General features: G+C 41.4%; 1 protein-coding gene across 2 annotated transcripts in view; it reads left to right on the top strand.

The window, feature by feature from the left end:
- Nucleotides 1-12,455, top strand: part of NVL (nuclear VCP-like) — a 100,109-nt gene that overhangs the window by 15,827 nt on the left and 71,827 nt on the right. For both annotated transcript variants that reach the window (XM_015424595.1, XM_015424596.1), the window contains 4 exons: nucleotides 5,929-6,055; nucleotides 6,233-6,309; nucleotides 7,562-7,696; nucleotides 9,321-9,422. In XM_015424595.1, coding sequence (XP_015280081.1) covers nucleotides 5,929-6,055; nucleotides 6,233-6,309; nucleotides 7,562-7,696; nucleotides 9,321-9,422 — 441 coding nt within the window. The remainder of the gene's footprint in view (nucleotides 1-5,928; nucleotides 6,056-6,232; nucleotides 6,310-7,561; nucleotides 7,697-9,320; nucleotides 9,423-12,455) is intronic.

A 12,455-nucleotide genomic window follows, 5' to 3' on the forward strand; every position in this document is an offset into this window, starting at 1 on the left:
GACACCCCCCCCAAGCCCACAAATAGAGAGATCTTTACTTCTAAATTATAGTGACATATTCTTTCTAACAGAAACAGCAGGGGTAATAAGATAATCTTCATTTTCTGTTATTTTAAAAACAAGTACATATAGTTTTCTTTTGCAATTAGTAAGCCGTCAGGGGAACAAGCACCTCTTTTGTAGCTGTAGAATCTATACCTTGTTAGATGCTGGTTTCTGTTAGCCAAACTGCTATATTTCTTTAATAAAAGGTTGGGGAATTATGATATTAATGTGCAGTTGGCATAACTATAGGATCATGACCTTTATATACCAGAGTCCCACTTTATCCAAGTCCCAGAAATAGACGCAGAGACTAGGTCTTTGAAAATCACTAGTTTCTTTTACTAAGGGAATATTCACACACACAAATATAAAATCAAGCAATCAAAACACACAATACAGAACTAGGAAATGAAGGTAGAAGTATCTAGAGACGTTTCCGTTAGCAGGTATTTCGTTAAGGGGTGATACGTATCTGTCCAGACGCAGTGAGTAGAATCTGCAGCGAAAAATAGAAAGACACTAAGGGAAGGGATTCTGTTCTGACCGGTAGAACACATGGAAAGTTCCAAACAGCGCTAGAAAGGAACCTATGAGCCAGGGCAAGTTTTGGGGGAGAAGCAGAGAAAAGAGAGAGCAATGGGGTGGCCTTCTTTCCCTTTAAACCCTAAACTGACTAAAGGCAGATGTTTCCTCTGTCACGTAGTCCTTCAGGAAATACTGGAAAAATCCAGATGGGTCATGAGAATGGGATTAATGGTTGGGCAATAGAAATACTGTTTCTCTAACAGTGACATCTCTCAGAGAGAAAGGTAGACTAAAGGAGAGAATGGATTAGCAGTCTGGCAGCATCGTCGGTAGTTGATTCAACAACCAGATGTTTAAACAGCGGCATCCTCAGGATGGGTGGCTGGCAGACGGACTTGCCTCCTGATCCTATCACGGAAGGAGCTTCTTTTGTTTAGTTTGAGGCTGCATAGGTGCTTCACCTGGGGATGTCAATATGCAAGGGGGGGGAAATGCCTGCATGCTGGAGAAGAGAGCTTTTCATGGCGTCTCAGCAGGGATATTCCTGGTTCTTGTCGCTGAGTATGGCTTTTTTTCTGGAACTGCTGCTGGAACTCTGTGTGAGCAGGATCAGGGAGGCTGACTTGCCGTCTACACGGGTCTGCAGTGTCCTTAGGGATGCAGGGATGGGTGGCATCAGGTGTTCCATGGGTCCATGTCTGGTCTAACATGCTGCTTCAGTGCAAGGTTTCCCTTGGCTGGGCACAGGTCGTCCGTCCAATAAGTTGGCATTGTCTCATGGGCACCGTGTAGTCCATTTCTCCTGGCACACAGTTTGCACAGTCCAGCTATACAGTTTATAAGCCATATAAAGTGTCAGCAGGCTATTATTTAGACAGGCTGCTTCATGGTTTAGCATTAATACATGTAGTGGCTTCCCAGGCCCAAAAGAAGGCATTTCCAAGAATGCTGATTTTAGGGAGTGTGGAGTCTCTGTGCAAGCACTGCTTGGGGAAAGACTACTTGAGCCTTGTGGAGATGTTGAGAAAGATCACTACCTAGTATGACAGTATCACTACATAAGCTGAATTTTATTCTTATTTTATGTGTTGTCTTTTAGGTATTGTAATCTAGTCTGAGTAACATCCTGTAACGGACATTGTGTTTACCACATTGTTGGCACAGGCCCTTTTGTTTCCTGTCAGCCTTGTCTTGGTGGAGAATTTCACTGATCATCCTCCTTGTACAGGGCTAACAATGTGCAATAGGATGTTTTACTTCCCCATCCAGATAAAGAATCTAGACTAAATAGTTCTAACAGGACTTTCCTTATTCAGAACATTTAGTGGCTGTTTTTGCCAGGATTTACTATTGAAGGCTGCTTATTGACCTTTTAATCTGATAATGCAAATGAGTTAGGTATGAGTTTCCTGTCAGCAGTTCCAGAAAACCAGACTGAAAACCTTCAGAGACTTATAATTCTGTTATAATTCTGTTTATTAAGCAAGACATTAGAAAATACAGGCATGGGGAAATTAACCCTATAGTTTGTGTAAAAACGAGTGCTAATATTATCCATAAGGACATAAGAGAAGCCAATGTTGGATTAGGCCAATGGCCCATCCAGTCCAAAACTCTGTCACACAGTGGCCAAAAATACCAGGTGCCATCAGGAGGTCCAGCAGTGGGGCCAGGATACTAGAAGCCCTCCCACTGTTGCCCCAAGCACCAAGAATACAGAGTATTACTTGCCCCAGACTGAGAGCTCCTATCTATACCTTATGGCTAATAGCCACTGATGGACCTCTGCTCCATATGTTTATCCAATTCCCTCTTGAAACCACCCATGCTTGTAGCCGCCACCACCTCCTGTTGCAGTGAATTCCGTGTGTTAATCACTCTTTGGGTGAAGAAATACTTCCTTTTATCCGTTCTAACTCGACTGCTGAGCAATTTCATTGAGTGCCCACGAGTTCTTGTATTGTGAGAAAGGAAGAAAAGTACTTCTTTCTCTACCTGGGGGCAAAGGATGTTCGGTGTGGGGGGGAAGAAGTCCTCCACCTCCTGCATATCACAGACCCCCTTCCCCAGGCACCAAACCCATCCTTCCAGTCCACTGGAGCCTGGTCCTAGCAGGGCATCACCAGGGGTCTTGGAGCCTCCTTCCCATTCCTGGGGCTCTCCACAAAGGCAAAAGAGTTAGAGACCAGCAGTCGCTAACACTCTTTGGAGAGAAGGACGCTGACAGCAGTGATTCAGAGGGTGGGGAGAAGCATCCTCCACTTCCACATCCCAACTCCCTGTTGCTCCCCTCTGTGGCCCCTCCCAGACCAGCATCAGAAAGCAGCTGTGCCACCCACCTTCTCCAAACCTGGGGCCCCATTTCCAGCTGACACTTTGGAAACGTTCCTGCACCCTCTCCACTAGGGGTGTGCAAAAAAATCGGGAGATCCACAAGGTCACATTTGAGTTCTTTCAGAACTCTCGGATATATGCCATCCAGGCCTGGTTGTCTATCAGTTGTAGGACCTCCTCTCTTGTCACCTCAATCTGACTCAGGTCTTTCAGCACCCCTCCTGAAATCAGCAGTTATGGAGTGGGCAAGCACTTCTCATCTTCCACAGTGAAGACAGAGGCAAAAAATGCATTCAGCTTCTCAGGCATTCCCCTATCATCCTTCAGGACTCCTTTTACCCCTTGGTCATCCAAGGGCCCCACTGCCTCCCTGGCTGGTTTCCTGCTTCTAATGTATTTGAAGGAAGTTTTATTGGTCTTTATGTTTTTTGCTATATGCTCCTTATATTCCCTTTCTGCCTGCCTGATGACAGACTTGCATTTTATTTGCCACAGCCTGTGTTCCCTTTAATCAACCTCACTGAGATTAGCTTTCCACCGCATAAAGGAATCTTTCTTACCTTTTACAACTTCCATTACTTTGTTAATCATGCAGGCCTTTTTCTATACCTATTTGTGCCTTTCCTAACCTGTGGTATATTTTTTTCTGAGCTTCTAGGATTGTAGTTTTAAATAGTCTCCAAGTTTCCCCAGTGGTTTGGACACTTTCTACTTTTCCTTTCAGTTTCCTCCGCACTGTCCCCTCATTTCAGAGAAGTTACCCCTTTTAAAGTTAATCACTTTTTGGGCAACATGCTATTTATACAAATGTTGAACTAAATAATGTTATGGTCACTGTTCCCAAGCGGTGCAATCACTTTTACATCTCTCACCAGGTCTTGGGTGTTACTTAGGACCAAATCCAGGATCACCTCCAGTGTTCCCTCTAAGCTGAGTTAGTGTGAGTTAGCTCATAGTTTTTTAGCTTCTGGCTCACACATTTTTGTCTTAGCTCAGGAAGGATGGCTCCAGAGCAAACTCATTTATGCAGTAGCCAAATCACTCGCTCACAACTTTAATGCCAGTAGCTCACAAAGTAGAATTTTTGCTCACAAGACTCCACAGCTTAGAGGGAACATTGGTCACCTCTCCCCTGGTAGGTTCTGTGACCATCTGCTCTGTACCACAGTCACAGTCATTGAGAGTTTCTAGAAACTCAGTCTCATTTTCCTGACTTGAACACATATTGACCCAATCAATGTGTGGGTAATTAAAATCACCTATTCATCATTTTATAATCCTCCCCTATGTTTTGATCTAGTGGGCGATAACAAACTCCCAGTGTTAAGCTTCCTTTTGGGCCCACTATTTCAACCCATAGCATTTCCAGAAGCGAATCCAATTCTCTTACCCTCTCAATTTTACTGGACTGTATACCCTCTCTGACATACAGAGCCACCCCACCTCCAACCCTTCTCCCCCCCCCCCATCCTTCCAATATAATTTATAACCAGGAATCACCATATCCCACTGATTTTCCTCATCCTACCAAGTTTCCGAGTTCCTTTTCTTTATAGGAAGTTACATTTTAAAAGCAAACCAGGTTTCAGGTTATTGTCTCACTGCTTTTAGGGACTACCAAGCTTCTGAGACTTCCATCCAGAGAAATCTGATTTGCTTATCACAGTAGTGCAGTTTTATAGAAAAGTATCAGTCTTATCTTATTCTAAATCTCTTCTATCTTTATAATGTGATCAAGAAATTATCTAGATAAGTGCTTGTTTCTTAACTAAGTATGAGATAATCAGCAAGTGCGTATGAGAATACTTCTGATATGTTTCTGTTATCTTTTATAAATCAAGATAAGAAGACCAAACTTTCAATCTTTATTAAAGAGCAAATAATCTGACTTTTCTGTAGCTGTTTCAATTAATTGTCAAAGATTAAAGTAGCCTTAAGCAGTGGCAAGAAGATTTAAGTAATGATTTTGATGGCACAAAATGAAATTTTATTTTCACCCATGGGCCCACTTTTACAGTTTCTCTTTTAGGGAAAATCTGTGGAAAATGATTCACAGATGTCATTTGACACCCATGAGATTGTCAAAGATCTATAAAGTAGGAGCCAGCGCTGGTTCTGTGAAGAAAGTAACACGAACATTTTCTACATGTGGCGGACATGTATCTGGGCCTCCAGCTACTGGAAACAAATTACAAAATTGGTATCTAGCGTGTTGAGAATTTAAAGCCCGTATTAACCAGAAACACTGCTGCTTAATTATTCATCAGATATCCGTAAAGATCTGCAAATAGTTGCCTTACATATGATCACTGCATATGGTTTTTGCCCAGCAATGGAAACAGAAAAAGACTCCCATGCTACAAGACTGGCTTTTAAAAACAAAAGAGATACACTTTAGTGGAATTAACAGCCTGTCAGAAAAGTAGGGATATACCTGAAGTAGACCAGGTATAGTCAATGGCAAAACAAGCCATAGAATAATGTATAGTCCATAAAAGTATCAGTATACCATGTTAATAAATGTATGTTGTGGTTATAGTAGAGACTATAAGAGGGAAAGGGTTGGTTTTGTGTGTGTGTGTGTGTGTATAATGTAACTTTCTGTATGTTTTTAATAAAATTTTATTTAAAAAATTAAGTAACTTTAAGCAACCAGAGTTCACTGACAGTTGAAGAGTGTCCCACAGGCTTCAGAAAACAAGCAAGAAAGGTTGATGTAAGCAAAATACTGCTACAAGTGCACTTAGAAAAGGTTACTGTAAATTAACTGTTGATGCAGATTCTTTACTTCCTTGCATTTTACACAAGATCATACTTGAGTCTGAAAAAATGAGATGAGCCTAACAGTATTTAATATTTCCAAGAAACACTTTGCCGCTGAGCAGGGAGTTCAAAGAACATGAAAAGCAACCTAAAGTTTTGGCTTAACTTTAAAGTTTACTTTACTTTTCTGGGTATGGTTTACTGCATAAAGTGTGTTGGCAGATCCAGCACATTATTTCATTTGACTTGTCTGCCCTCTAGCATTCAAAAGACCTTTCCTTTGTGAAGATTGAAAGGAAGAAGCCCAAGAGCAAAAGATTTAAAAGGAGTAAAGAAGACTCTCAAGATGTAGATGAAGAAATAGAATCCGCTTTGTGGAATCGGAAAGGTAAGAGCAGTTCTCTGAGAAGACTTCTCTGTACTACAAAGACTTGTCCCTTACATTGCAAAACAGCATTGACAACTCTTGCATCTGTTCTGTAAGTATAATAATATGTTTGGCAGTGTTTTCTATACGTACTAAGACAACGCAGCAGCTGTGCTCTGATTTCTTCTTTTCTGGCAGGTAAACCAAAAGGAATAGAGCTACGGACCTCTTCCATAAAGTTTGAGGACATAGGAGGCAGTGACGAGGCTTTGAAGGTTAGATAGCAACTAAATGCTCTTAATAGGATAAAGATCCTCAAGCATAAAAGTAAACATGAGTTTACCAGCAGAGGCAGGTGCCTATAGGGGTCACCTAAGAGTTGCCACAGGGGAGGGGCAATGGCTCAGTGGTAGAGCACTTGTCACAGATTTAATCCCTGGTCATCGTGGAAAGTGCCATCAAGTTGTAGCAATTTATGGCAACCCTCATGGGTTTTTCAAGGCAAAAGATGTAGCAACCCTAGACTTCCTTGGTGGTCTTCCATCCAAGTACTAACCAGGGCCTACCCTGCTTAGTTTCCAAGACATAACAAGATTGGGCTAGTCCGGTTTGTCTAGGTCCAGTCTAATACCTGATATCTCCAGTTAAAAGGATCAGCTCATGAGAAAGACCTCTACCTAAGTCCCTGGAGAGCTGCTGCCAGTCACAATAGACAATATTGACCTTGACAGGCCAACAGGCTGAATGGTGTAAAGGAGCTTCATGTTAATTAGTATGTTGCTTATGGAATTATTTAGGTATGAGGGTATTTTTAAAGCAATTCTGGATTTCTTTAGCAAGTAGTGTTATATGCTTTGTGCTTAAAAATAAATCTAAAATCTGTGGTGAGAACTTTTAGCTGTGTAGTGTAGTATTAAAGTCATTCTGGAGCTATAGCGCAGTAGAAATGCACAGGCTCAGCAGATAGGTGGTCCTCGATTCTGTCATATTGTGGACTCAGGGTGAGAGAGAGAGATGAGGTCTTTCACATCACCTATTGCTTGGTCCTTTTAACTGGAGATGCTGGGGATTGAACTTGGAACCTTCTGCATGCCAAGCAGATGCTGTACCACTGAGCCACGGTCCCACCCAGTGGTACTACCACTACATTCTACAGAAGCCAATTATGGATGCTGAGGGCCTGCTTCTTGGGATCCATGACCTGATAGTGACATCCATGGTTTCCAAGATTGCAACAGTTCTCCAAACATATATTTGGAGCCATATGGGCAAGAAACCCTTTTTATTTATTTCAAAAAGCTTATAGTCATCTTTCTGAAAAATTGAGGAAGCTGTTTTAAAATGAAAGCTGTATTCAGAATTCAGAGACCAGTGCTTTCCTCACATTTGTGTTGAAGGCACACAGCCTTGTTAATGATATTGGCTAAAGTATGGTTCTACGTAATTTAATTCTCTCTTATTTTCATATACAAATTGTCACTGTTAGAAAGGTTGTTTACCTTTCCCACCCTGTAATTTTCACTGCAGGAAGTATGCAAGATGCTGATACATTTACGTCATCCTGAGGTATACCACCATTTAGGAGCTGTTCCACCTCGAGGATTTCTCTTGCATGGTCCACCAGGATGTGGAAAAACCTTACTGGCACAGGCTATTGCTGGGGTTAGTTTATTGACATGAACTTTGTTTTCGTTACCTTAAATCATATCTTTGTGTTTTGAGAATGATTCCCATCTGGCACTCCAGATATTATAGAATAAATGGCCCAGCAGTTGCTGGATAAGGAGAAGGCCTACATCCAGAATCACTATGTAGTGTACTGTATAATATTTTGAATGCCAGATCTGTTGGAGTTACCATTAGAAGTACTTTAAACATGCAAAGAGATCAGCTTACCTCTAAGTCCCAGACTCTTCTTTTCATTGCTGCCACACACTAAGTCAGTGTTTTCAACATCCAGAATCACTATGTAGTGTACTGTATAATATTTTGAATGCCAGATCTGTTGGAGTTACCATTAGAAGTACTTTAAACATGCAAAGAGCTCTGTTTACCTCTTTATAAACCTCTATCATGTCTTCTTTCTGACCTGAAAAGTCCCAGACTCTTCTTTTCATTGCTGCCACACACTAAGTCAATGTTTTCATTGAGTAACCATATTTGACATTAGGATTTCTTTTCTCCCACTGTGTATCATTTTACACTTTATTGTATTGAATGTAACTTGTCATGTTGTTGACCTCTCATCCCAGTTTAAAGAGATCCTGCTGGAGCACAGTCCACCTTGGTAATCTGCAGACTAGACCACTGTACTGCTTATCCCCATTTTCAAATAATTCATGAACAGATTAATAGTACTAATCCTTGTGGGCCCCCACTGCTGACTTCTTTCCATGGCTAGAAATACCAGGTGCCATCAGGAGGTCCACCAGTGGGGCCAGGACACTAGAAGCCCTCCCACTGTTGTGTCCCCCCCCAGCACCAAGAATACAGAGCATCACTTGCCCCAGACTGAGAGTTCCTATCTATACCTTGTGGCTAATAGCCACTGATGGATCTCTGCTTCATGTACTTATCTAATTCCCTCTTGAAGCTGTCCATGCTTGTAGCCACCGCCACTTCCTGTATTGTGAGAAAGGAAGAAAAGTACTATCCTTTTAGAGTTTTCTGAGAAAGTTAATAAGCAAGAGGATATGGTTGTCCTAGTAGACAATATATTCTTGGACTTCCAAAAGGCTTTTGAGAAGGTACCTCGCCAAGGACTCTGGATTATAGTAGCAGTCATGGGATAAAAGGATAGGTCCTCTTATGGATTACTGGTTAAATGACAGAAAGCAAAGAAGAAGAATTTGACATTTTTGGCCATTGTGTGACAAAGTGTTGGACTAGATGGGCCATTGACCTGATCCAACATTGGCTTCTCTTAAGTTCTTATATTAGTGAAGCAAGACTTCCCTTTGCAGAAGCCATGCTGATTTTTCCTCAGCAGGCTTTGCTCCTCTATGTGCTTAATAGTCCTATCTTTAATAGCAGTTTTGCTGATTTAAATTTAACAGATATTAGGCTAAGTGGTCTGTAATTTCCTGGATCCCCTTTCGGTTTCTGTACAAAAATCGGTATGGGGCTTCAGTTTGACATAGTTTAGGGCCTCAGCGTGTCTTAATCTGGCCCTAATTACAGAGACTTCTATCAACCCATGAATCTCAGTATAGGGTTTTCTTTATAACATCCTAAGTAACATAAATAAAAAAAAATATAATTGTTCTTGCTTTTCTTTTTGCTGTAGGAACTTGAACTACCAATACTCAAAGTAGCAGCAACTGAGATAGTGTCGGGAGTGTCAGGTGAATCAGAACAGAAGTTAAGAGATCTTTTTGATCAAGCTGTGGTAAGTTGAGCAGAAGGAAAGCATTCTGTTATTTCTTCACAGGACTTGAGGAAACTGAGTTAAAACTAATTTGTATGTTGCATTCTTAACTAAAATTTCAGTTCAAGTCCGAGTGAGGGTATGAGAAGAGAAAAGAGTCAGCACATCCCCACCATATCATGATTCCTATTTTTTTATTCCCCCCTCCCCCCCGATTTAGTGCTTGCGATTCTGAGAGTCTCTCGGCGCATCATCCACAATCTTTAAAAATGAAGAGGCCTTTACCTTCTTCTTGGAGTTAAGCCCCTCATGTTACATTTGCAATTCCCCAGTCATCTGATACAGAGGCTGATTTTTAGTGACAATTTACATGTGCTGATTAGTAGATCAGCAGTTTCATATTTGAGTTTCCTTAAGAACCTTTAGGTGTATGCTAACTGTATCTGGAGACTTATTAATTTTCAGATTGCTGAGTACCTGTCATCACTTCCATTTGATTCTGTTCTTCAGATACCTTTCCTGAAAACTTCAGCACCAATAGGTCTGCATGCCCCATATTTTGCACAATGAAAACAAACACAAAGTATTCAGTTTTACCGTTTTCTTCTTGTCTTCCTTAACCAATCTTTTCACACCTTTGTCATCCAGAGGCCGAGATGCTTTCATGGGTGGTTGCCTGTTCCTGATGTATTTGAAGGAATATCTGGTCATTGGGGTAGAATTCACCAGGTTCGTTGTCTAGCCATAGGTCCAAAACAGGCAGACAACCGGGTAACAAGCTTAAAGATTTATTTGCCAGGCAAATGGTGGTTGCAGAAATGAGTCTGCAAAGAGAAATCACATCCCTCCATGGGTGTTCCTTTCAAGTATACTCTTAGGTTACATAGCATTGCTCATGCTCAAAAAACTGTAGCCAGAACTGACAACTCCTGAGTAATTTCCATTCCAGACCCCCACACATTCTAAGAGGCCTTGTGTGCGAATCTGCATCCTTGGTGTACCTGCTGTAGTATCCTGGAGTTGTGTACCCAGAAGTTTTTAGCTGACTTCCCTAGATATGCTTATCTCAATGCTCAGCACAAGCTTCTTCTGCTTTTGTGCTTTTGTCAGCAGGGGCCCACTTGCAAGTTGCAAAGTCATTAAATATGGTGCTGGCTATGCTAAGATACTTTTTTTTTTTTAACTTCATCATATATTCTTTCTTCCTGGGAGGCCATAAGGTCTCAGTCTGGGACTCTTTCATTTGTAGTCCATTCCTGTCTTTTGAACAGTGCTGCCTGGTAGTTTTGGTTCAGTTGCTTTAGAATTTTAAGATTTCAGATAGCTCGTGTTCATATCTTTTGTGACAGTTTTTATACACTGAATATCTGTTCTCCTATTTGTCAGTTCTTATGGTCTCCTCTTTGTGTTGTGATAACTCTTTCCAATTATGTTTGCTGTTCTTGTGATATTTAAAAATGATTTATTTAAAAAGGCAGGATAAAAGCATTTTAAATATAAATTAGTATTACAAAAGTGGAGTTAGGGATGGGCATGAACCAAAGTTCAGCCCAGACTTGGGCCAGTTCGGAGTTCGTGAACCGATGTTCCCCAAACATTTCCCAGACTTGTGACTCATTTGGCTGTTTGGAGTCTACTGGCCAGCTGCCAGCCATTTAAACCTAACAACTGGCCAGTAGACCCTTCAAAGGGGGGGAACGAAGCCAACTGGTTAAATGGCTGCCAGCCATTCAAACCTAACTGTTGGCCAGTGGACCTGGTCAACTGGTTTTGGTCCCCCCCCCTCAAGGGGGGAAGTGAAACTGACCGGTTAAATGGCCACCAGCCATTCAAATCTAACAGCTGGCTGGTAGACCCAGTCAACTGTTAGGTTTAAATGGCAGCAAGTCATTAAACCTCAGTTTCGCTTCCCACCCCTTGGGGGGGTGAAACTGACTGGTTAAATGGATGGCAAGCCTTCCTGGGCATCCCCCCCCTTCTTCCTGGCTGCGGCAAGTGACAGCCAGGAGAAAATTGGAAGGGAAGTCCCTTCCAGGGCAGTCCCCGCCCCCTTCCTCCCAGCAGTGGCTGCCATAGCCAGGGGAAAGGGGGAACCAAACTCACCAGACTGGCTCAGTTCGGGTGGGGCCCTTTTGGGTTGGTTTGGTTCTGGAGCTGCACCAAACCAAACTGTTTTTTTTGGGGGGGGGGGGTTGGTTCATGTCCGTCCCTAGGTGGAGTTCCATTGTAAACTACTAGACCAGATTTCATGAAATTAAGCTTGCTTTGATTTGCCCAAACTTGGTTTGTATTTTATGTTTAATCTAAAGATTTACAGTAGGATTCTAGCACTCCTCACTTCTCTCTTGTCTCCTTGGGTTCACAGTCAGAGTTTTCTAGACTCCTCTGCACTTAAAAATATTGCCCAAAACATGGTTGTATCCATATCCTATAGTATAAAGTTATTTGCTATGAATGATTCATCTTTTTCGCTTACTCAGCTATGGTAGAATCAGTAGTACTGTTCCTGTAGATTCAGCATTTACAAGAGGAATCAGAAGTGCTCTTTTTTTTCCTTTTATACATCTAGGGCTGTGGTGGCTTGGGGATGTGCTGATTTGTGCATTCAGTGAATTATCCCAAGTGGAAGCTATTCCATACTGCAAGGCATTAATACTTTGGCAACTTGATTTGATTCTTTTATGTACTCTTTCACCATTAGGTGATCACTCTTACAAATATATAGACTGGTTTAACATTTGTGCAATTATTATCACAGCTCTTTATTCTCTCTGTGTGGGGGGGAACAATTTCTGTGCTCTTTCATTTGGAATTTACTATGTTTATCTCAATACTTTCCTAATAAAAACAGAACTAAAATGTTGTCAGGATCATGAAACGGAGAAGCATGTTTTAGTATATAAACCCATGCAGTCCGTATCCATTATAACAATAGTAGAAGATGTTATTTTTTGGAGAAATGTTGAATTTGCCCAATATTTTCAAACTTTACATTTTTACCAGTTGAATGTTAAAGTGAAAATCTAAATAGACACTATAAATGTTTGTTCATGG

This window comes from Gekko japonicus, unplaced genomic scaffold (genome assembly GCF_001447785.1).
Source record: "Gekko japonicus isolate JY-2015 unplaced genomic scaffold, Gekko_japonicus_V1.1 scaffold404, whole genome shotgun sequence".
Lineage (NCBI taxonomy): Eukaryota > Metazoa > Chordata > Lepidosauria > Squamata > Gekkonidae > Gekko > Gekko japonicus.